The sequence below is a fragment of the Entelurus aequoreus genome, linkage group LG09 (assembly GCF_033978785.1).
Source record: "Entelurus aequoreus isolate RoL-2023_Sb linkage group LG09, RoL_Eaeq_v1.1, whole genome shotgun sequence".
In the NCBI taxonomy this organism is placed as follows: domain Eukaryota; kingdom Metazoa; phylum Chordata; class Actinopteri; order Syngnathiformes; family Syngnathidae; genus Entelurus; species Entelurus aequoreus.
The window spans coordinates 29,809,003-29,835,662 of NC_084739.1; the positions used below are offsets into that span (position 1 = coordinate 29,809,003).

The following is a 26,660-nucleotide window of genomic DNA, read 5'->3' on the forward strand; positions in this document are numbered from 1 at the left end:
TTGAATTAGGATGAACATCGGCGGATGTGGGTTCAGATCAGGGGATGATGTCGTGGTTTGTAAAGTCTTTTGAGGTACTGTATAAATAAATGGTGTTTGTCTGTGATTATTGACACTTAAAAAGCAGGCTGTGCTGCATATCAAAACAAACACTTTCACAACACGATGATGTTGCACGGAATCTACAGCACCTTGTCGTACATTCCCCCCAACGCCAGACGCCACTAATTATGGGCACAGAGCTCCCTGAGTTGCTGCAGTTTGTCGGCTCGTTTTCAGCCCTGACTTCCGCAGAGTATAGTTCAGCGTGAGTCGAAGAGCTTTGCAACCCTGATAGATTTCCGTGAATTGCCCTCCTCTACAGACATCCTAACTGGATTACCAAACTCCTGGATTTTGAGGTTTTTGTGTGGATATAAAATACTCAAGCTTGTCAATCAAATTGTGGGGAAAAAAATCACGATCGCTAACGATCGAATCGGCATTGAAGTGAATGGCCATGCATTTGAAAATCTATAAAAAGGTGAATATCACACATTCTGCTCAATCTCCTGGATTGCAAGTTTACTAGAGACAGCTTTCTGTCATGTGCCAACTAGGCATGGGCCGGTTACCGGTTACAAGGTATACCGCTGTATGAAAAAAACCAAATGGTTTTAAAACAACTACCATTTTCCTTCATACCGTATCATGACAGAGAGTGGAAGTTCATCCTTCAGGTTTGAAATAACTATGGTTTTGTGTAATGTCTTTTCTTTATATAATTAAACAAATGAATCAACATCTCCAAGTCTGGTGATTCCAATTTTTTGCCAGGGGTTGTATATCGTTATGTATAGTAATCTATTATATGTCATCTCACTGACATTAATTTAAAAATAAATGTAATAAAGCATCAAATATTTTAGTTATTTTTGTAAAAAATATAATAAAAAAATTGGTTCTGAAAAAGGAGCTGTCTTATGTTCGGGTCAAAGTAGTTCGATATAAATCTAGTAATGTCTTCCTTATAACACAATGGCTTGTCATTTGAATCAAAACAAAAAGTTCAAGGTAAAAAAATCAGTCATGCCATCTCACCTTTAGAGGACCTTTGATGCTCTCATCGTGGACCTCAGCTGTGGACAGATCTGCTTTAAAGGTCACCTGAGGAGGAGGGAAGTGATGAAGAGAATAGTCAGCTAAATGAATAATAGATCAATTATGTGACAGAGAGTTTGTAAAGTGAAATTGTTGAATATAAAATTGTTGTTACAGGAAGTATGAGAATTTTGTACTGTAGCTAAACCCCCCATGGACATCTGTCTGTACGTCACGTCCACATCTGCGAGAACCAACTGTAGCTTTTTTCAGCTGTGAATGTCAGAGACAAACAAGCAGACCATTCTTCCCCAACACATACTCATCATTGCATCTGCAGCCTTGACTAAGGGAGCCACAGTGGATCATAATGTGATCATGCATCTGGTAACAGTGAGACCAAAAGGTGCACACGCAGCACACAGTGTGAAAACACAGCCAGAAGCACCGAATCTGTTTAGAATTGAAAAGGTCAAGGCCTATCTTATAAACTCTTATTTTTGAAGGGTAATTTATGGCACTCACAATTCACAAAGCAAGTATTAGTGTATGTCACTGGCTCAACATTACAATTTTAAAACCAAAAACATTTAAAAGCCACCATTGACTACCATATGTTTGTATTTGTCACAATTACAGATTAAATTAAATATAAATTGTAATTTGGACTGAATAAAATGACTGGCATTCATGGCTTTTACTCACGGCTGTCTCGTATGCATGTACATTCCAGTAGCAGACAAAGCAGTTCCCCTGTGTCTTCCTTTTTTCCTTCATTATATTCCTTCTTGCTTTGGTCCGGTTGTGCCAAACATTAAATACACCCATTTAATAAAGTCAAATACATGTAAGGCAACAAGAGAAGTATTCAACGTTTCTCTTTTGTAAAGTAGTTCTGCACAGCAGATATGGGCATCTACATCAACAATATGATTTCCCTGAGTGGCTGGACAGCACATGTAAAAAAATAGAATACAAATACAAATCAAATAAAAAGTATGTTTGCGTGTGTGTGTGTGTGTGTGTGTGTGTGTGTGTGTGTGTGTGTGTGTGTGTGTGTGTGTGTGTGTGTGTGTGTGTGTGTGTGTGTGTGTGTGTGTGTGTGTGTGTGTTCACACAGGAGGAACAGCTTGCATGCTCACAGCAGGAAAAGGGTTGGATATAATGCTCTCAGCACTTTGGAAAATTAGCGCCCTCTAGGCAGTGGCATAGCTACAACTATTTACACAGAATAATTAATTACTCTCTTACTGTCATTTAGTGAGGATGATACAGCTGTGATGCCCTGATCTGAATCCTTTAAAAGAATCCCCCATAAATATTACCTTATAATCAGCATTAGCAATATAACTATCTCACAAGTTTCTGGTTCAAACACTGTAGATCTCAGATCAATGTAAGTTCACAAGATCTAATTATCAATATGATCTATGAAAATAGTGTGGCTTTTCAAACTCTGAGATCATAAAGTTAGCATGATCCCGTGCTAATATTTTCCAATATAAAACCATAAGTAAGAAGTACCTTTATTCTTAAGCTATATGTCACCTTTGAGTGTAGTTCACACACAGTTGTACTGTGGTTTGCACACAAGTCTCAGTAATACTAATGAGGTTGAAATGTTGGCCAATTTTGACATTGATAAAATAATTTGCATAATCAGCGGAAATCTTTTAATTTGTAGACAAAACACTGGCCAATTGTAATGATTTGTATAAGAAGATTCTCTGTAAAGTGTTTTGCCAAGCTCAGTACCTCAACTCAGTCACTAATGCGCCAAAAACATTTTAATACTGACTGTCACTTTGTCACCTCTGCAGCAAAATGCTTGTCGTGCCAGCAGCTCTGAAAGAGTCCAGTTGCTGCAATACTGACAGGCAGATGTATGCCAGATGAAAACAGCAGAGCTTTACTTTAGCCATATACTGATCCATGTGCTTACACTGGCCCAAATAGGAATCTTTAGGAATCTGCTGCAAACCTGCAGGTAGCAAATTTACTCTATTCCTAGTCAATTTCAAATGTAACAACAGTGGCGAAAAGCAATCACTGTCTGGCTGGGAGGGAAGGATCAAGAAGACAAATGAAAGTAACAAAGATGATGTTGAACCACGGTCATGTAAGAGGCAAAAGAAAGGAATGAAAAGCTTGCAGAGACGGTTTCATCAGATATGGAGAGAATCACATTCCTGCCGCCTGTAATACAGGAAGTGTTTTCAGCACCTGGAAGGGCACAAAGTTCTCCCTCTCTGCAGACAGGACATCAATAACACCGGACCTTTCTCACAACCCAGTGTTACTTCCGACATGGGCCTTTGACTACTGTGCTACTTACACTAAGGACACACTCACACTGGGCTACTTCATCTTTGCTGATTCCCACTCCCTTCCCTTGCCACTTGTGGCCTTCACTCACGCTACTCTACTGCATTTGGGATTCAGCTTTTTTATGTGTGCCATTACTTTATTATACCACGGTGTTTGACTGCGACTTTCCTAACTATGTCACTTAGTTGGAGCTTTTCCATTTTATTTCAATAAAACAAGTTGGTGGTGGTGATCATTAATAATTACAGAGGCCAGGGGCGTAGCATCAAATTCTGTCCAGGACTATCAGTTTAGGCTTCAGCAAATCCACTAAATTACTAGTATACATACTTTTAAAGATGTGACACGTGTAACTGCATGTGTGTTTTGGTTGTACTAAACAGCAAACATGATAACTAAAATGAAAAACTACAGTCTGTTTATCAGTATATAAAATGTGTATAACTAAAATTAAAAACTACAGTCTGTTTATCAGTATATAAAAATGGTGTCGTTTTAAAAAAATACTTTAATACTGTAGTTCATTAACTGTTCAGGTGGTTTCTTCTTAAAAGATCGAGTCAACTATCAAAATAATCTAAAAGTGATTGCTGCAGTTTCATACACCATGTATTTCTGGTGTCTGTTTTAAAGACATCCTTTGATAAAATTTCATAAAATTTCAATTGAATTTTTGATAATTCCCTCCAATTTATGGCAGTTAATCTAACATTTTACTATAATATGCTTTAATGTAATGCCTTGGGTACATTATTTTTGACAAGATTATGTATTCATTGGCATGGTTCGTTGGCCTATATTGTTCTTATTATATCTGTCTTTTTTTGGGTGACTTTATTTGGAAGTCAATAAATAAAATAGACAACATTTTTAAACATCAAATTAACAACTATGAAAAATATTGCAATGCTTGCTATCTATGTTTAAGCAATGCTAAATGATGCTTTGGTTTGGTTTGTTATTTTGTAGCACTTAGGGTCAATGCAGTTAGGAGTTCTGTTTTTGGTAAATTAGATTTTAAATTTGCTCTCGGATCATAATTATACTTCAGTTTATCTTGTACATAAGCCATTTTAAAGGCCTACTGAATTTTTTTTTTTTTATTTAAACGGGGATAGCAGATCTATTCTATGTGTCATACTTGATCATTTCACGATATTGCCATATTTTTGCTGAAAGGATTTAGTATAGAACAACGACGATAAAGATTGCAACTTTTGGTATCTGATAAAAAAAAAGGCTTGCACCTACCGGAAGTAGCGTGACGTAGTCAGTTGAACATATACGCAAAGTTCCCTATTGTTTACAATGATGGCCGCATGAAGTGAGAGAGATTCGGACCGAGAAAGCGACAATTTCCCCATTAATTTGAGCGAGGATGAAAGATTTGTGGATGAGTAAAGTGCAAGTGAAGGACTAGTGGGGAGTTGAAGCTATTCAGATAGGGAAGATGCTGTGAGAGCCGGGGGTGACCTGATATTCAGCTGGGAATGACTACAACAGTAAATAAACACAAGACATATATATACTCTATTAGCCACAACACAACCAGGCTTATATTTAATATGCCACAAATTAATCCTGCATAAAAACACCTGCGTGTTTGTTACGCTAGCTCCTAGCTCCTCTGCTAGCTCCTAGCTCCATAGAACACGCCAATACAATTCAAACACCTGATCAACACACACAATCACTCAGCCCAAAAGACCGTTCACCTAACCCAAGGTTCATAAAGCTTATATATTTTTAAAAACTTACGTACGTGACGCGCACATACGGTCAAGCTACAAATGTTTAGCAGCCAAGGCTGCATACTCACGGTACCTGATATTCAGCTGGGAATGACTACAACAGTAAATAAACACAAGACATATATATACTCTATTAGCCACAACACAACCAGGCTTATATTTAATATGCCACAAATTAATCCTGCATAAAAACACCTGCGTGTTTGTTATGCTAGCTCCTAGCTCCTATGCTAACTCCTAGCTCCATAGAACACGCCAATACAATTCAAACACCTGATCAACACACACAATCACTCAGCCCAAAAGACAGTTCACCTAACCCAAGGTTCATAAAGCTTATATATTTTAAAAAAGTTACGTACATACGCAAAAAAAAGTTGCGCACATACGGTCAAGCGATCAAATGTTTAGAAGCCAAAGCTGCATACTCACAGTAGCACGTCTGCGTCTTTGTCATCCAAATCAAAGTAATCCTGGTAAGAGTCTGTGTTGTCCCAGTTCTCTACAGGCGTCTGTGTATCGAAGTCAAAAGTCCTCCTGGTTAGAGTCTCTGTTATCCGAGTTCTTCCATCTTGACTGCATCTTTCGGGAATGTAAACATAGAAGCGCCGGCTGTGTACTGTTGTTGCTGACTACGTTCGAAAAATACGTCCATTTCGCACCGACAACTTTCTTCTTTGCTTGCTCAGCTTCCTTCTCCATAATGCAATGAACATGATTGCAACAGATTCACGAACACAGATGTCCAGAATACTGTGGAATTATGAAATGAAAACAGAGCTTTTTCGTATTGGCTTCAATGTGGAAGGCATACCCGTGTTCGCCGGGCTACGTCACGCGCATACGTCATCCTCAGAGGCGTTTCGAACCGGAAGTTTAGCGGCAAATTTAAAATGTCACTTTATAAGTTAACCCGGCCGTATTGGCATGTGTTATAATGTTAAGATTTCATCATTGATATATAAACTATCAGACTGCGTGGTCGGTAGTAGTGGGTTTCAGTAGGCCTTTAATGCATGTATTGTTATTATTCACGACACAGCTTCTCGTTTTGGTACCAAAATGTCAATGGGGCGGTATAGCGTAGTGCAGTGGTCCCCAACCACCGGGCCGACTGGTACCGGGCCGCGCAAGAAATATATATATATATTTTTTTAAAATTAAATCAACATAAAAAACACAATATATACATTATATATCAATACAGTCTGCAGGGATACAGTCCTTAAGCACACATGATTGTATTTCTTTATGAAAAAAATAAAATAAAATAAATTCACCCCCCCCAGTCCGTGGGACAAATTTTCAAGCGTTAACCGGTCCGCAGCTACAAAAAGCTCTACCCAAAAAGGTTGGGTAGAGCGGCCGTGCCAGAAACCTGAGGGTTGCAGGTTCACTCCCCGCCTCTTGAGATCCAAATCGCTGCCGTTGTGTCCTTGGGCAGGACACTTCACCCTTGCCCCCGGTGCCGCTCACACTGGTGAATGAATGATGAATGAATGATAGGTGGTGGTCGGAGGGGCCGTAGGCGCAAACTGGCAGCCTCGCTTCCGTCAGTCTACCCCAGGGCAGCTGTGGCTAAAAATGTAGCTTACCACCATCAGGTGTGAATGAATGATGGGTTCCCACTTCTCTGTGAGCGCTTTGAGTATCTAACAATAGAAAAGCGCAATATAAAATCTAATACATTATTATTATTATTATTATTATTATAATGTAAACTTGTGATTTTTTTTAAAAATAAAATGACAGCCATATTGCGCTTCATGCACCCTCTTTATTAACCAGTAGAAATTCGTTTTTTTGCCATTCTTCCTCTCCGAGGTGTTATTGCTTGTATGCACTTTGTGTGCGCATTTTGACACACAGCACCATGCATATCGGCTCTGTAGTCACCGCCGCAGAGCGGCATTCAGATGAAAGAACGGTACTTTTCAAAGGTAGTTTGGTACCGATTTCAATTAATTAAGATCGCGGTACTTTTAGTACCGGTATACCGTACAAAACTAGTACAAATGCGTGTAAAACGTTGATGAATGTTTTTGGATGTTTTTAGAGCGCTTTATAGACAGAATAGAGTGAATCCCATTACCTCCATTGTTAGCTGACTTTTGCTAGTTTAAAGGCAAAAAAAAGAAAAACGTGTTCTTTTCTGACAAAATGATTCAGAATTATAGGCAAAATGCAAAAAAATGTATAGTTCCCCTTTAAGTATAAAAGGAAAACCTATATTGAGATGTTGACATAGGAAATACAAACAAATACAGTACAAACATCCATATTCTTTGACGGGGCTCCCAATATTGTCTAAAAAAGGTTGCATACTAAACACTTTTAACAAAGTGTAGCAGAGGTGTGTGTACTTATCGTTTCACAGTAGGTAAAATCAGCATGGGGCTAACTGACTTTTTTTATGAGCCTTCAAGTGCAGAACAGCATCATAAGCAAAATGTCACACAAACCTCTCTCTTGAATCACAAAAGACCCCGTGCCAGATCCTGCAACCCTCGACTTGTTAAACAAGCAAGTCCATATTAATGAGCTAAATAGGAACTTGCTTAAGTGGAATATTCAGAAGCTTAAACACCAACAAATAACTGCAGGTGTATACAACACATAGGTACATATAGTGCATGTGTATTGTGGCAATATGCATTGCAAACTAGTTGACTTGGAATTACTAACGACCTATGTTGGTTGCTGCAGAAGTATCACATATGTCTGTATTGCATGTCATCATGAAGGTTTGTTTGATCATAGTCCACATAGCAGAATGACAAAGATAAAAATGTAATCTTGTCCATACTTGGTGTAGCATTGGACACAAAAGGCTCCATTACTTGACTTGTATTTATGGTACGTCAGCATGGCAGATAAATGTTCTTTTGTCTCGACAGGATGAACTACAGTACACTGGCACAGTCAAAAGCCATCATGTAGTCTTTGTTCCTCCCACACACTAGCAAGACAGACAAGTGATCTGCCCCTCCTCTATTGTATTAACCAGATGCCTTGCCCCCCTGGAAATGATAAAGATACAGTACAGCGCGTATCCTGCAAAGACATCAACAAAGCATGAAACCTATGGGGGGACAACATCTGAACTGCCATACGTGCGGAGGGTTTGGGTGAGATGGATGCCTGAGGACCTAATGGGTACCTGGTGAGCGAGACTAGACCATTTATCTGTCTCAGCTAGGCCTGTGGACGTTTCTATGAACATCACTAGCAACCCCAGGCAGGGCTTCACAGTGCAAGGGTAACAGCTGGATTTGCATCAACCTCCAGCACAGCAAAATAGCTTAAACCACTCTTTTATTTGAATATGACCTCATCATCATTTCTAAACTGAGCTCATCCAACAGTGTTCGTATTGATGTACTCAAAATGAGAGCGATATAAAATCACTGATGCTAACTTGTGGTGGAAACTAGGGCTGCACGATTAATCAAAATCTAATCGACATCAAGGTTTTAATTAGTGTGGTAAATAACTGCAAGAGGCCACCAACACTCACAGTACAGAGAGCCTTGCGACTCGACAGTAAAAAGTGCTGCAAAGTAACAAATTAGGATAAAAAACATGAGATTACCAAGCCAAATGTGCCGTTGTGGTAATATCTCAGCTTCAAATTGGATGGGCGATATGAGCCCATCAACACGGACGAACAAGTGAAAATGCCGTTGTGATCATGGATCATGCACTTTAAGATGTTCAATATTTATTTAGATTACGTTTTTGCATACAGAAATAAGTCAATTTAATTTGTTATTTATTTATTTAAGATACAGGTATTTACCTTCCAATTACAGTACTAATGTAAACAATTAGACAACAATGACAATTAAATATTTATATCAATTTAAATGGTTACTTACATTATTATTATATATTATGATTACATTATCAACGTTGTATAGTTTTAATCGATTATTTATTCAAGAGCATGATGTACCGTATTTTCCACACTATAAGGCGCACCTAAAAACCTCCAATTTTCTCAAAAGCTGACAGAGCGCCTTATAATCCGGTGCGCCTTATGTATAGACCAATTTTGAGCCACAACAGGTCTCGCAACTACGGGATGCATAACGTAACCCCAGCCTCTACTGTAGCGTCTATTCTATTCGCCTTATAATGCGGTGCGGCTTATATATGAACAAAGTTTTAAAATAGGCCATTCATTGAAGGTGCGCCTTATAATCCGGTGCGCCTTATAGTGCGGAAAATACGGTAGTCAAAAGCTCTGAGTCTGTCTCCATAAAGCCAAATATTTGTGACATAAATTATTGCATTATGTATAAAATATAAAAAACGCAAATCGCAATTTTGGAGAGAAAATTCTCAATTAGGTTTTTTCTCAAAATCATGCAGCCCTGGTGGAAACTAAACATTTCTAATACTCAGTCATAATCAGGCTTTGAAATGTGGCTTACCTTAGCCTTGACTAGCCGCTTGGCAGTCTTAATCTTGGCCTCGCAGAAAGCCCCTCTGTACTTGGCACTCACATCTGTCCCTACTGTCAAGTATGGGGGCTCCTCCAGAGTCTGCTGGGAAAAAAGCAGAAGAGCACTTAAATTCAATACACTTTTAATGAGGGATGTGCCGATCGATGGGCCAACTATGAGTAGGGTTGCTATCAATCCCTTGAAAACGGAATCGTTCCGTATTCAGAGACAAAAATAAGCATTCAGTTTCGAGCTGTCAAAGGATAAACTTTGTCCCGTGTTTTACTACGGTGAGAATAAAAAAGTCTGTAAAATAACAATAGATTCCATCAAATACCGTACAGCTTTGACAACAGTTGGCCACAGGCTAAGGCTAAACCAACCGATGCCAACGTGTCTGATCGCTCACCTGTAAAACCCACTGCAGTTTGACTTTTCTGGCATTTGTTTGTCTTGCCTTGGCTGCTGTCACTTAATGATGACAATTGTGTGCGTCTTGGTTACGTCATCACAACATCCTGTTTCGGCAATGTTTTTTCGGTGATCAAAGTGTTTCGGTGTCCACATTTTCATTAGTCAATAGTGCGTGAATAATGGGCTATAAATAACCATTCATACAATATATTAGTATAATTTGTTTTCAAGTGTGGCGGCTTTTATTTGGCCATGGCTCTACGCCAAGATCAATTACATGTAGGAAAAATCCTGAGATAGTAGTTTCTAGTTTTTTTTAGTTATTGTGTTCTGTTGACTTTGTTTTGAAGAAAGAATTGTACGTAGTAAAAAGAATAAGGAACTGGTTTATATATTGTGTTGATACTAGTAAACTGTCCAAAAGCACTTACCATAAATACATTGAAAAATGTACAGTAATACATTTTATTGGTATCAGCCGATCTCACTCATGGATGATTGGTATTGGAATCAGAAGCATAACACCTTGATCGGAACATTCCTACTTTTAATATTCAAGTCTAGTGACAGGTGTTTTCTGAGAGCGCAGGTAAGTAGGGTGCACAGACAAATGTTGCTTAAACAAGGCCAGTAACACAAAAGCCACCCGGCTCGGTGATTCATCCATGGCAAATGCATACCATCTGCTGTGGGTATTTGGAAAGAAGCCATCGAGGGAGCAAGTAAAAAAGGCCACAACGACTGCTTTGTGACTACAAAACCAAAAAGCACTCATAAAGCAAGTCCACTGGCTTTCAGTCATGACTGCATGATTATCTCCTTCAATGAAAGTTCGACACACAGAGAAAACATTCTGTGCGTGGGTGAGGGAAGACAATGCTTGTGGGTCATGAGTGTTTAAAAAAAAGAAAGAGCCAAATAGTGACATAAGAATGAATAAAGGAGGGATAGGATTGAACAATAACATAATGCTCAAATGTTGTAAACATATTTAATACTACAAACATGTTTCTTTAAATGCAAATAATTGTGCAGGAACATATACTGTTTCAAGCAAATATTTAGAAAAATAACTTAGTTGATGTCTATAAAGCGAGAATATAAACATCCAGTATAACAAGTGTAAAACAATAATGTTCACTTAAGTTCACTTGAACTTTAAGCACTCTACACTGGACATTTTTTGGAAAATGGTTTTTCATAGAAACGTTATCTAAAAATTATGGAAAATGCTGTTTCTTAGAAATGTTAACTAACAATTCCATCCATCCAGCCATTTACTACCGCTTGTCCCTTACGGGGTAATGTAAATACCTCACAAACTGATGCTTAGCTTCACTGGCTTTAAATATATTTTCTGGGTGATGGTTTGTGAGATGGCACCTTGTCCAGAGTGACAAGAGAGACAAGTGGTAGAAAATGGATGGATGGAGGTAGGGCTGGGCGATATGGCCTTTAACTTTAACTTCTATTAATATCTCGATATTTTTAGGCCATGTCACAATATACAATATATATCTCAATATTTTGCCTTAGCCTTGAATTAACACTTGATGCATATAATCACACCAGTATGATGATTCTATGTGTCTACATTAAAACATTCTTCTTCATACTGCATTAATATATGCTCATTTTAAACTTTCATGCAGAGAGGGAAATCACAATTAAGTCAATTGACCAAAACTGTATTTATTAAACAGTTATTAAGCAGTGGCACAAACATTCATGTCATTTCAAAACAGAAAGTGCAAGATTGTCAGAGACATTTTTAAAACAGGCTATTAGTGCACTTTTGTGCATGATGTCACTAAGATGACATATCAAAACAACACTAAATTAAAGTGCACGTTTTGTACAGAACGCCACCACAATAGTTTAGAACAAATAAAGTGCACTTTTTTGCATGATGTCACACAAGATATTTCAATAACTGTGAAATAAAAATTAGCTGCATAATAGGAAATCAAATAGTGTATGTCCTTCGCTAGTGGTAGGTTCCTGCGGACGTTATCTCCTTCTGTTGACTATTTTTTTCATACGGTGTTTATCTGGAAATGGTGTTGATGTGCAGGTTGCTTGGGCATTTTGTTGGGTGTGGCACCGGCCAGAGATGTTGACATGCGGAGTTTCAAGCACTCTTCATTCTCTAGCAGGTGACTTCTCAAATGATGCTACAAATTAGCAGTAATGCTACTTTTTGTAGCAACGCTTTTGCCGCATACTTGACATATTACTGTTGTTTGTTCAACATATTCCCGCTTGAAGCCAAACCACCGCCAGACGATGGACCCTGTGCTGTGTTTCTTGGGAATTAATTCTTCTTCCTTCATTTGTTACCAGATTTGCACCTTCTTTCTCTCTCCGCTAGCACGACGGCTAATGTTACCCATTCCGTTACCTGTCTAACGCGTGCAACGTCATACGAGAGCGTATGACGTTGCACGCGTGACAGTATGTGACGTATGTAAGAAGGTGCGCTTGTTTTCCGTTTCTGTGAGAAGGAGAGACAATAAAGTGTGAGACACGCCTGTAGTGTAATGCCCGCAGCTAAAAGTAACTGCGTGAGAACGTGTACTCGAATATCACGACATAGTCATTTTCTATATCGCACAGAGACAAAGCCGCGATATATCGCCCAGCCCTAGGTGGAGGATTTAACAAGTAGTTTTTTAGTTTACTTGTATTTCCCACAGTGTACAGCTTTTTTTGGCGGTTTCTCTCAGTGCATTGCACCGTGACCAGCCGGCTGCGTCGGCTTGTAAATGCTTGAGACAAAAGGGGCACGCTTGGCTTTACAGAACGCAGACGTTCTTACCTCCGCCGAACAGGTTACGTTTTCGCCAGGGTTTGTTTGTGTTTGCTAGCAACATAACTCAAAACAATTATGGGAGGATTTTGATGAAATTTTAAGGAAATGTCCACAAAAAACAATTACTCTTATCTACTACGAACACTTCACTTCCTGCTTACAGCGTTCTACCCTACATCCCCACTGTCTGTGTTGGCACCGTGATGAGGAGGGCCACTTGCCCAGGGTGCACCCTACCCTGCCTTCCACTCAGTGCAGCTGGGATAGGCTCCAGCCGCCCCGCCACCCTGAGAGGGACAAGCGGTATATGAATAGATAGATATAATGTAATAATAAAACAACAGAAATGAAAAGTATTTTTTTTAAATGGTCATACAATATACGTATATATATGTAGCATATATGCTAAGTAAAACTACATCAACCAAAGACAAATACAAGCAAGCCATGTAGAACTGTACACTGTGCAAATGTTCAACCGTCAACTATGAAATGAACCTTTATTTTGCAGAAAAATAAGCATATATGCTTTATTAGGAAGCACAGTGTCTCCAGCAGTGGACCGGAAGGAGGCGTGCAGACTGCCGGTCAGATGTTGTCTCGTCATGTGATGTGTGAGAAACATTCATTTCACGTTTACAGTTAATAATAGCATGTTTTATCAGTGTTAGTTTATTAGTTATATGCAGTATTAACAGCAAACGGCGTGCTGAATTTGCCGCTGCTGCTGGTGGTGATTCACTTTGTGCTCGGAGGGGAACGAAAACGCGTCATTCATTCAATGTTATCACATGCTGTCTGCTAGTGTTTCTGCTCGTATTACCTCAATGTGATGCAATATCCACTTTGCAAGTATTGCAAGTTTCCCTGTTGTCTTTCTTTCTCGTTAATTATGCTAACGTGTGTGCTGCTTGTCGGAGCCGGGTATGGTGACATCTTGCATGCCACAGGCATCAATTACGGAATCGTTAACAAAACTGTCAAACGGATTTCAGGGATCGAAAACCCTGGGAGCCAGCTCTCAACAAGAACCAGTTTTTGATTCCCATCCCTAGCTGGCACACTACATCCAACATAAATCTTGCAGGCATACACTTGGCTAAGACCTCCTGGCAGCTGTAACCTTTTAAACTTCCTTGTCGTCACTATGAAAATAATCACTGTGCAAAACAAGAGACATTGATCTATACAAATTAATCAAGTACATTGATGCCCCATGGAGGGGTCAAATGTTTTTTTTGTTATAAATGAGACATTTGAGCAGCTATTGGGCAGTTTTGCCAATAATAGCTTGAATAATATTGTGTTGTTTGTCTGAATACACAGTATATCCAGATCTTGTTTGAGTTTATTGTAACCCGGGGAACTCATACAAAGCCAACAGTACAATAGCCTGGCCTTCTTTACATCAGTAAACAACAGCTACATGTAAGAAAAGCCTGGGGAATAGGAAAACTATAGTTGACAGATGATGTGCTAAAAATCCCCCCAAAACAAGCTCTTTACATTAGCCTTGTTTGCATCTTTATTCCTAAACTATAATTAAGTCTCATTTTAATCTACAACAATTAAAGCTTAATGCATCCATAAACGGAATGCAGTGACAGAGACCATATGTGCACTCGTATTTTGTTTCATGCCAAGATGTTGGAAGGATTCCGCATTTTGGTTTTGATTACAACAGCTGTCTAACAGACATGACAGGGTAATCAGAGGCACATCAAAACATGCAGGAAAGAGAACGCAACAGCAACACATCTTAAAAAAAATGATAAGTGGCATGTATTTTCTTGGACGTTGGCGGCTTGTGGCTGTATTTGATTATGACACACAGTGATAATACTGGCACTCGCTATGAGATGATGAAGAGGTAAAGATGATCTATTTTAGCGGCGCATTAATGAGTGACCGAGCTTGTAGTCTGGCCTCAACATCATTAATCATGCAGGTGACATACAGAAGCTGTCAGCAAAAATAAACATGCATAACTAAGAGGTAGATTCAATCAGAATTTTGGTTTAGTGTTTTGAAACAGAACCAAGTCTGTAAATTAAAATGATAAATGACAGCCAATCATTTCAGATGAAAACGATTTACATTAATTTAAAAGGAATGAACTTCTAAAATATATTTTGCTGTCTCAGTAGAGACAACAACTTGTCACATTTATAACATATATGACATGATGGAACACAAAGGCGGGTCCAATTTGCACCTAACAAAGCCTTTGCTTTTTGACACGTTCATGCTTGATGAAACCTCGGTTAGGTAGACTGCTCTCATCAGCTCTTTTTGTGAATATTGTGAGAAGTTGAGAAGTTAGGGGAAGCGATGTTTCGTTTGTATTGAATGACTGATTTCACTTTTACTTTCTATTCCTGCGATTCTGTCATTTAGTGCAGTGGTCCCCAACCTTTTTTGCACCACGGACCAGTTTAATGTAGGCATTATTTTCAGGGACCGGCTTTCCACTTGTGCCAGATAAATACAGCAAAAATAAGTGCATGAAAAATACAACTCACTATAACGCTGAATTATAGTTTCTTTGCGATGAGATGTAAATGGAAATTAGCCTTTGGCCACAATCTGTCACATTTATATTTGATATGTTCATTAATGTGCATTGTATCATGTCACAAAGTTGGAACAAACATAACAAATTGCAACTTCTATGAGGAGTTTTATTGTACATCTATAAACAAGCGTATTGGTGTGTCTAGTGGGACAGGTGAAAGTTAAATCGGAGAAAATAAAAGTTAAAGTTAAAGTACCAATGATTGTCACACACACACTAGGTGTGGTGAAATTATTGGTGAGGGGAGCAGTGGGCAGCAGCGGTGGCCGCGCCCGGGAATCATTTTTGGTGATTTAACCCCCAATTCCAACCCTTGATGCTGAGTGCCAAGCAAGGAGGTAATGGGTCCCATTTTTATAGTCTTTGGTATGACTCGGCCGGGGTTTGAACTCACAACCTACCGATCTCAGAGCAGACACTCTAACCACTAGGCCACTGAGTAGGTTAAATGCAGTCGTTTATAAATTATTTAACGTTTCTCTGCAGCCCTGTAGCAAATGCGTCACGGACCGGTACCGGTGGTTGGGGACCACTGATTTAGTGCTCTGAGCTCAATTCTTGGTATGACAGCCACCCACTTAAGATTGTGTGTCAACTCTAAGCAGGCAAAATCTGTCTGTTTTTTTAAACAAATTACTGCGACATAAAGTACATGGTATGATTTATGTTGCATTATTTGTGTTATTTAGTTACTAATATTGAAACAATAGTATATGCTTCTTCACTATAAAAGCTTTATATAAAAAGGAAAGTAAAAAAAACAAGGATTCAAGCAAAGTTGCTAGCTTAAAATTATCGCACATGGACAGGCTAACAAAAATTAGCCGAGCTGACTTTTTCCTCAGATTAAATTTTAACGGAAAAACATTTACAGAAAACAACAATGGTATTTCTACCAATAGGCATAGTCACCAAACTCTGTAGAAACTAATACTGTACTGCTCCTGCGTGTGTGTGTGTGTGTATGTGTGTGTGTGTGCACATGTTGATGAACTACAGAAGCCTGTTACTCAAACCTTTAACTCATAATTTTAAAACCAGCCATGTGATTTGAACTTAATGAAAAAGACTGAAAATAAGCTGGGGGTCTGGGGGTTGCAGGTCCCCAGTCTGGTCCAGGGCGGTGCCCAGGTGGGGGGATAAGAGCGCCTGGCAATTTTCTGAGGAGCTTGTATTTTCCTTTTTGTTTCTGCTTTAGTGGATTCTGCCTTGGATTTTATAGCCAATTTATGTCTCTTAGACTCCCTCTACACTTCTAACTGCTCCAAATGCAAAAATCATAAGGAGTACAAACAATGTTTATTCTATTAGCTAACTTCCTTTATCTGAATAGTCATTTGTGATTTATAGCATGAAATAACAAATATCTTGCAGTCGTGTATGATTCATCTATTCAAGGTCAAAATATAAACAGCAAAAATAATGAACAGAATGTCAGGTACTGTCATGTTCTAAAACACCAATGAAAATAAAATGTAGCCTTTAAACAGGCTATACTGTAACAAAAGTCACCACATGTCTGCCACAATCATATGTGTTCTTAAATGTGTATTCCACGTATTTTATGTCGAGAGCAGTTTTGATTCGGGCTTACATTGTAAACAATTTAAATGAATGTTGTATCCAGACGCATACATTTGTCCAAATGTGGCCAAGTAGACGCATCGTGGGTTGCCTGGACGTCGTCTACATCGCTAACAGAAAAATCTAAGGAAGAGAATCCCTCTGCCATCTAGGGATGATGTTCGAAAATAGGTTCTCCCGATTGTTCGATAAGAAAAGAACCGATTACATGGATTCAAATCCCTTTTTGAGAAACGGTTCCCGTAATCGAAGCCACTATAGTAAAGAAAAAGATTTGGTTCTTTATAGGGCTGGGCGATATATCGATATATGCGATATATCGCGGGTTTGTCTCTGTGCGATATAGAAAATGACTAATTGTGATATTCGAGTATACGTTCTCACGCAGATGCTTTTAGCTGCTGGCATTACACTACAGGCTCTCCTCGCTCTTTCCTGTGTCTCCTTCTCACAGACAGACAAGCGCAGCTTCTTACACACGTCACATACTGTCACGACATACGTCACATACGTATACGCCCTTGCGCAGCAAAGAGGTAGCAGCATGGGTAACATTAGCTGTGATGCTAGCGTAGCCGTGCGAGTGGTAATACGAGAGAGAGAGAAGGTGCGAATCTGGTAACAAATGAAGGAATAATTACTTCCCCCAAAAAACAGCAGGCGGTGGTTTGGCTTCAAGTGGGAATATGTCGAACAGACAACCGTAATTTGTCAAGTGTGGGGCAAAAGTGTTGCTATAAAATGTAGCATTACTGCTAATATGTAGCATCATTTGAAAAGTCCTCTGCTAGAGAATGAAGAGTGCTTCCTCCACATGTTAACATCTCCGTTCGGTGCCACACGCCCACACCATCAAAATGCCAAGGCAAACATTTCCAGATCAACACCGTATGAAAAAAATAGTGATCTTTTTAGTTGTGATTTCCTTCTCTGCATGAAAGTTTTAAAGTAGCATATATTAATGCAGTATGAAGAAGAATGTTTTAATGTAGACACATAGAATCATCATACTGCTGTGATTATATGCATCAAGCGTTCATTCAAGGCTAAGGCAAAATATCGAGATATATATCGTGTATCGCGATATGGCCTTAAAATATTGCGATATTAAAAAGAAGCCATATCGCCCAGCCCTAGTTCTTTATTCGAATCCCTGGGAAGGAATCCCGTGTCACAGGAAAAAATTACGTAGCTCAGTCATTCGGATGCAGATACAGAAGCAGCAACAACAATGGACCGAAAAAAACGCTCCAAGGCATGGCTTCACTTTACTAAGGAATACGACGAGGAAACGGCTATCTGCAATTATTGCCAGGCTTGGCTTTCCTGTAAGGGGAGCATTACAACAAACATGTTGAAACATGTTCAGGCCGTACATAACCTGAAGGTTAGAGAAGCGTGTTGTGTCTTCGACACATGGAGAAGCAGCGACAGAGATGACGAAGCACGGTGAGTAACTAATGTTAACTGTCGCCGGTTAATTTCCATATCTGCTCACTTGTAGCCTTTAGGCTAAAGTAACGTTACCTCTTATGTCAACCAGAACTGCAGTAATGTTAGTTAGACTAACGTTACCTAAGCATAGTCAATGGCTAACGTTAACGTTAGCCTTTTTGTATGTGTCTGATAACGTTGACGGTATCTTGTAGCCTACACCACTCCAGAGTTTGCAGGTCTGTCTAATTAACTAGTGCTTGCAACATGCGAATTAAGATAATGTTAACGTTATCCTATTTCAGATGATGACATTCATGACAGCCAGAGTGACCAGGGCAGTGTTGGCTCTGTTTATTTGATTTTTTTCTTAAAAATAAAAGTGAGCTTTTGTTAAACCAAGTATTGTGTTTTTTTCCATATACAACAACAAAGTATTGTGTTTTTTTCCATATACCACAACCTATCTGGATTCGATAAGAGAATCGATAAAGAATCGGTTCGATAAGAGGATTCGATAATGGCATTGAAATCGATAATTTCTTAGCAAACATCATCCCTTCCACTTTTTTTTTTTTAATAAATCGCCCGCTTTAATATTCCCTCTTCTCTTCTCCGACTCTCTCGTCATCATTTGGGATGTGCGTGTCTATCTTACATCTGATTGGCCTGTCCGTAATGTTTTGCCCTAATCTTAACCAATCGTAACTCACCATAGTAAACCAACCAACCAATCATGGATTTTCTTATACGTAAACCAACAAGTATATTTTGTCCCCTGCCTGTGGAGTTTCTTCGCTACGTAGCTTCGATTTTTAAGTTAATAATTTTTTTATGGAAAACCAAAGTTTTGACCACTGCAACTGTAAACCGGAATGGATTATCAAAAAACATACTCATTATGGGAAAACCGTAGTTGTTGGCAGCTATGGCAAAGAGACAGATCAAGATTTTAACACACATTGTAGGTCGGACAAAACGAAGAAAAACTGAAAATAATTTTTTATATTTTTGCAGATATTAAAAAATACGGATTTCCGACTATAGACATAAAAATCACATGCCTGTAAAACAAACAACGTGAAAGATTTGTGGATGAGGAAAGTGAGAGTGAAGGATTAGAGGGCAGTGGAAGCGATTCAGATAGGGAAGATGCTGTGAGAGGCGGGTGGGACCTGATATTCAGCTGGGAATGACTAAAACAGTAAATAAACACAAGACATATATATACTCTATTAGCCACAACACAACCAGGCTTATATTTATTATGCCACATAACAAACACCTCCCCCCTCCCGTCCATATAACCCGCCAATACAAATCAAACACCTGCACAACACACTCAATCCCACAGCCCAAAGTACCGTTCACTTCCGCAAAGTTCATACAGCACATATATTTCCCCAAAGTCACGTACGTGACATGCACATAGCGGCAAGCACGTACGGGCAAGCGATCAAATGTTTGGAAGCCGCAGCTGCGTACTCACGGTAGCGCGTATCCAACTCAAAGTCCTCTTGGTAAGAGTCTCTGTTGTCCCAGTTCTCTACGTGTTTGTGTTGCTGCAGCCGGCCGCTAATACACCGCTTCCCACCTACAGCTTTCTTCTTTGCTATCTCCATTGTTCATTAAACAAATTGCAAAAGATTCACCAACACAGATGTCCAGAATACTGTGGAATTTTGCCATGAAAACAGACGACTAAATAGCTGGCCACAATGGTGTCCCAAAATGTCCGCTACAATCCGTGACGTCACGCGCAAACGTCATCATACCGAGACGTTTTCAGCAGGATATTTCGCGGGAAATTTAAAATTGCACTTTACTAATCTAACCCGGCCGTATTGGCATGTGTTGCAATGTTAAGATTTCATCATTGATGTATAAACTATCAGACTGCGTGGTCGGTAGTAGTGGGTTTCAGTAGGCCTTTAAAGGCATTTTTGGATGGGCATTTTAAATATTAACTGGATGCGATCAAAAGCCCGCTTACAATGGAGCCTATGGGAGTCGCTCTATTCTGCCTATAAAGTCCTTATAACACATCCAAACATGTCCATTAAGGTTTTATATACATGCTGCAAGTATATATGTAATGTAGTAACGGGCACATTTATAATAACATTTAATATTTACGTATTTTGATTATTTTAAGCATACGTGGTGCATTATTTAAAAAACACATCTTGAACTTCCCTTTTTTTTTTTAACAACCTCACTGATTACTATTCACTGCAGATTTCATGAGAGCCAGAAAACATAATTAAACATCACTTGCTGCATAAAGTCTTTTAGGAAGCCGACTGATAAAATATTGTTATATTCCCGTTTAGATGAAGAATGCCTCATAATCCTCGCAAAGAAAATGGTGGTAGAACCAAGCGTCTTTTTGTCACTTTTTCGCCATTACCGGGTATAAATTGGCTGTCAAAGTGTCGGAGTACGTCCTCACACTTCTAGTATCAAGGTGAGAGGCATGATTTATGATCTACAATAAACTTTCATGATCATCGAGGCGAGGAAACAGCTCACCAGTTGATTAGTTAAAGGCCTACTGAAACCCACTACTACCGACCACGCAGTCTGATAGTTTATATATCAATGATGAAATCTTAACATTGCAACACATGCCAATACGGCCGGGTTAACTTATAAAGTGCAATTTTAAATTTCCCGCCACACTTCCGGTTGAAAAAGCCTTCGGAGGATGACGTATGCGCGTGGCGTAGCCCGGGGAACAGAGGTATGCCTTCCCCATTGAATACAATACAAAAAAGGTCTGTTTTCATTTCATAATTCCACAGTATTCTGGACATCTGTGTCGGTGAATCTTTTGCAATTTGTTTAATGAACAATGGAGGCTGCAAAGAAGAACGTTGTAGGTGGTATCGGTGTATAGCGGCTGGCTGTAGCAACACAACAAGGATTACTCACTTGGATAGCAGACGCGCTAGCCGATGCTAACCGGCCACCGCACGGACGATCGGGTGAAGTCCTTCGTCGCGCCGTCGATCGCTGGAACGCAGGTGAGCACGGGTGTTGATGTGCTGGGCAGATGAGGGATGGCTGGCGTAAGTGGAGCGCTAATGTTTTTATCATAGCTCTGTGAGGTCCGGTTGCTAAGTTGCTAAGTCAGCCTTAGCGTCGTTAGCAACAGCATTGTTAAGCTTTGCCAGGCTGAGATCTATTAACCGTGTAGTTACATGTACATGGTTTAATAGTATTGTTGATCTTCTGTCTATCCTTCCAGTCAGGGATTTATTTATTTTGTTTCTATCTGCATTTGAGACAGATGCTATCACGTTAGCTCATGCTAAAGAGCTTCGTCGATGTATTGTCGTGGAGATAAAAGGCACTGAATGTCCATTTCGCGTTCTCGACTCTCATTTTCAAGAGGATATAGTATCCGAGGTGGTTTAAAATACAAATCCGTGATCCACAATAGAAAAAGGAGAGAGTGTGGAATCCAATGAGCCAGCTTGTACCTAAGTTACGGTCAGAGCGAAAAAAAAATATGTATTTCACTGCATTTTAGTCCGTCACTCTAACGTTCCTCGTCCACGAATCTTTCATCCTCGCTCAAATTAATGGGGTAATGGTCCGAATAGCTCTAGCTGCGTTGAAAACAATAGGAAAATATGAGGGAGTGAACAACTGACAACGTCACGCTACTTCCGGTAGGGGCAAGGTTTTTTTTTATCAGAGACCAAAAGTTGCGAACTTTATCGACGTTCTATACTAAATCCTTTCAGCAAAAATATGGCAATATCGCAAAATGATCAAGTATGACACATAGAATGGATCTGCTATCCCCGTTTAAATAAAAAAAATTCATTTCAGTAGGCCTTTAAAGTTAAGTTAAAGTACCAATGATTGTCACACACACTAGGTGTGGTGAAATTTGTCCTCTGCATTTGCCCCATCCCCTTGTTCACCCCCTGGGAGGTGATGGGAGCAGTGGGCAGCAGCGGTGCCACGCCCGGGAATCATTTTTGGCGATTTAACCCCCAATTCCAACCCTTGACGCTGAGTGTCAAGCAGGGAGGTAATGGCTCCCATTTTTATAGTCTTTGGTATGACTCGGCCGGGGTTTGAACTCACAACCTACCGATCTCAGGGCGGACACTCTAACCACTAGGCCACTGAGTAGGTTACTAGGCCACTGAGCAGGTTGATGATGTCAACATAGCCACCCAAGCCAGTGATCACGGCGCCGCGATGAATTGTTTGTCTGCGTTATCACTTATAACAACAATATCACTAATACTTGGTTAATAATGAAGTCACAAAATGTAAATCGAGCATTGTTGACGGTTTTTGAATGGTTATTTATTGGGTTTTATGGGCAAAATAGAGGACCTCCCATCGGCTCTATTGTAAGCAGACTTTTATTTATGTTTATTTACATGTCAGAATGCATTAAAAAATAAAATACATCCGCCGTCCTTTCTTTCTTAATGATAGTGAACGATAGGCAAAATTCCAAAAATAGTTCAGTTCCCCTTTAATTCTTGCCACGGAGTCAGGAGGTACTTGGTTGTTGAAAATTGTGGCTACTAAACGTCCTCATCTGAGCAGCAGGGCAAAAGTAACAATACTTGGGCCCAATTTGCATTTGTCATGCTCAAATATCCATAAACACAGAGGAAATGTATTGTGATCTAACTTCCCACATATTTAAGGTGTGAACAAAAGCAATACTTATGCTCGTAGTAAAGTTGGGCGACATATACATTTGGCCCACAAATGTAATACTATCGTTTTATCGCGATAATGCATGATGATGACATATTCTAGGTGTCCTGCGAATTTGACAGTGACAAGCAAACGACCGCGTCCTCAACGCACTGTAGCATCCTTGCTAACAAGCAAGCAGCTGACGTCACACCGCAGCATGAAGCCGCTTCTAAGTCACCAATCATCACCTTGATGACGGCAAATAAACTAAGTTTCCTAGTAACAAGCGGTAGAAAATGGATGGACACGGACTATCTAAACATGCTATACTACACACAGTAGGAAAATACAATAAATCCTGCTCACCGCTAAACAATAGCTAAACAGGGTTAGGCCGGTTGATAAATATTGACAGTAACGATATCAAATATAGTATTAGTATATGGTCGATACTACAGGGATTAGATAGATATTTTTCATTATCAAAAATTGTTAAGATGTTTTTGTTATTGTTTACAAACCCAGGAAATAAGCAAAGGGCAAATACCAAAGGATTTAAATCAGAGCGAATAGTAATTATTTTGTTTAGTGATTTTGCACTTTATTTTGCTCAAAAATAAAGCAAAATGTCAGTTAGCAAGATAACGCAAAAAGTTACAGGTGCATGTAACCTAACTTTTATGAAATGTCCGAAATTGGTTAAGGAACATGTCAGGGTTTCCCCTACATGTAAACGATCATGGAGCAACGCCACGGCAAGATTACTGCCGCCACACCTTCAAAATATTTGTTTTCCTTCTTTTTTTTTCTATGAAAACTTTTTTTTTTTAACATGAAAAGAAATTTAAGTAATGTATTGTATGGATGAATATACCATATATAGTCTGTATATAGTCTATTATTTACGTAATTTTGGCTATAATGTTTGAAAAACAGCTCAAATATAAAACATTCCTCATTGCTTTATTTTGGGGGGGGGAAGTGCATCTAAATCGCCTTTCAGAAGCACATCAGCTGGTTGCGCACCTAAACGAGTTGACACTCTGCAAAAGTGAGGAGAGAAAATTGAAGAGAAAGGTATTTGAAGTAAATTAATGCATATCTTGGTCAAGCCGCTGTAAAGCACCCTAAATCTTTTGACATTACTAACAATAATAACGTCTAACTTTACGCTGTGTGCATATTCAAACCTCCGTTTGGACATAGCTGTGTGGAGTGTGCATTTGTCCCTGTGCGTTCCTCCGGAAAATCCTGTTTCTTCCCACATTCCAAAATATTAATGTTACCTTCATTGGAGACTGTAAATTGTCCATAGATATGAATGTTAGTGTGAAGGATTGTTTATATACAGTATATGTACCTGCGATTGGCCAAGCTAATTTGTGTTAGCTTGTCTATGGGCTAGTCCATTGTACGTTAGCATTAAAAGAAAACTGCACTTTTTTTGGAATTTTGCCTATTGTTCACAATCATTATGAGAGATAAGAACACGCATGTCTTTTTTTTAGGATTTTAAAAATGATAAAAAAACACGTGGAAGATGCGGCTAATGGGAGTCAACGTTGTAGCATTCAAAGCCCTCTAAAACATCTTCAAAATCCTTCATCAATGTTTTGTATACACACTGCAAGTACATATATAATTTAGTAACAGACACATTCATTAAAATATGTAATATGTTCAATATTTACCGTATTTTGGTCATTTTATGAACAGGTGGAACCAATTCCTCGGCCCATTGAATTCCATTTCCATAGCAGCGCACGTCTGACATCTGGCATCAAATGTGTTCCTACTTCCAGATACAAAGTTGTGTGTGTCTTCTAATCATGGCAAACTTGGTAACAGACAACGAAGACGACTATTTTTGTACAAATGAGGATTCACAACCTTATTCTTTTTTAAGCTAAACATACGGAGGGTGAATTACTGCTTCTAGAAGTGGGCACAAGGGGGAGGCTATGGAACAGACGGAAGCCGGGAGGGTGAGATGAAAGTGAATCAAAGCTGAAAAATGTAGAATTTAGAGACAAGCCATTTCGACATAAATGCCATGCTTACCCCAAAGAAACTGGAAAAATGTCCCCGGCCAGATGGACCAAACAGACAACTGTTCATCTAGTGAGTCACACTCGATACACATCATGTGTGTATCATGCATACTCTGTCTGGCTAGATGTGTACAAACAAACCATGAAATGTGGGATAATACTTTACAGATACTGTAATATGATTGTTCATGTTTTTCAGTCAATACAGATTGGTGTCTTATCGAAATGTTGTACATTACAAACTCAAAACGCAAAATTTGCGGACACAAAAGCTAGCTTATCTTTTGCCGTAGCTAGCTTTTACGGCTAATAGCGAAGCACACCGATTTGTTACTACGCTAGAAAAAGATTTCCTTAGAGTTCGCTCTTACAATAACAGTGTTGCTACAGCTTGGTTATTATACAGGTTACGGAACGTAGGCCTAGGCCGATAACAAATTTTGCTTGACGATATATTGACCAACAAATTATAACCGATAAATGATTATTGCCATGATTTTTATGAGACCAAATTTACCATTAATTTAATGATAATACATAATAATAATAATGCAGGTATATCCTTTCAAATGCAATAAACTTGTATTTCTCGTGTTAATTAACGTTGTAATTGGAATTAAAACGTTAAATTAAAAATACATACATATATACTTAGTTTGCAAAATTGTGCACTTGCATAAAAAATACAACTAAAAGCAATAAAACATCTTAAGGGGGGTTGGGTGGCTCAAATATACACTATCGAAATAAAATAACTAACTACATACATTGGTAAATTGACTTAGTTGTGATTTCCCTCTCTGCATAAAAGTTTCAAATTAGCATATATTAATGCAGTATGAACAAGAATGTTTTAATGTAGACACATAGAATCATCATACTGGTGTAATTATATGAATGAAGTGTTAATTCAAGGCTTAGGCAAAATATCGAGATATATATCGTGTATCGTGACATGGCCTAAAAATATCGAGATATATATCGTGTATCGTGACATGGCCTAAAAATATCGACATATTAATCAAAGGCCATATCGCCCAGCTCTACGTGCAATGTCTTTTCACCGATTCAAAATATGTTAAAACACAATTTATAAGACCTGCTCCCATCTAGGAGAAGAATAATTTCTCGATATCCTTCATAATAAAGTCATAATAAAAGTAAACAGAAGCATTACAGGCAAGACTGGCTTTTGGGGCCCTTCACAGCTTCACCATTGATGTGGAAAACACACCGCAGGCGCACATGCTTGATTAAACACATACAAATGGAACTTGGCATGAGGTGACCAAAAACACCTGCGACTGACATGGAAACTAAACCCAGCGGAGGGATAACATATCTTTGTTTAAAATCACATCTGTAAGAAAATAAATGAAGAAATGTGATGACTGAACGAGCAACGCAATCATTAATAGAACACATGATAGATAACTATCTTCTTGTCTAACTTATTTCTAATTGGTAGTGATTCACCAACCCCTCAGTATTTTTCTTCTTATTAGG

General features: G+C 39.0%; 1 protein-coding gene across 2 annotated transcripts in view; it reads right to left on the reverse strand.

Annotated features, from left to right (window-relative positions):
- The window catches only part of arid4b (AT-rich interaction domain 4B), a 109,531-nt gene that overhangs the window by 49,036 nt on the left and 33,835 nt on the right, over nucleotides 1-26,660 (reverse strand). For both annotated transcript variants that reach the window (XM_062058532.1, XM_062058533.1), the window contains exons 3-4: nucleotides 9,596-9,709; nucleotides 1,081-1,146 (exon numbers count right to left, since the gene is read on the reverse strand). In XM_062058532.1, the coding sequence (XP_061914516.1) occupies nucleotides 1,081-1,146; nucleotides 9,596-9,709 (180 nt within the window). The remainder of the gene's footprint in view (nucleotides 1-1,080; nucleotides 1,147-9,595; nucleotides 9,710-26,660) is intronic.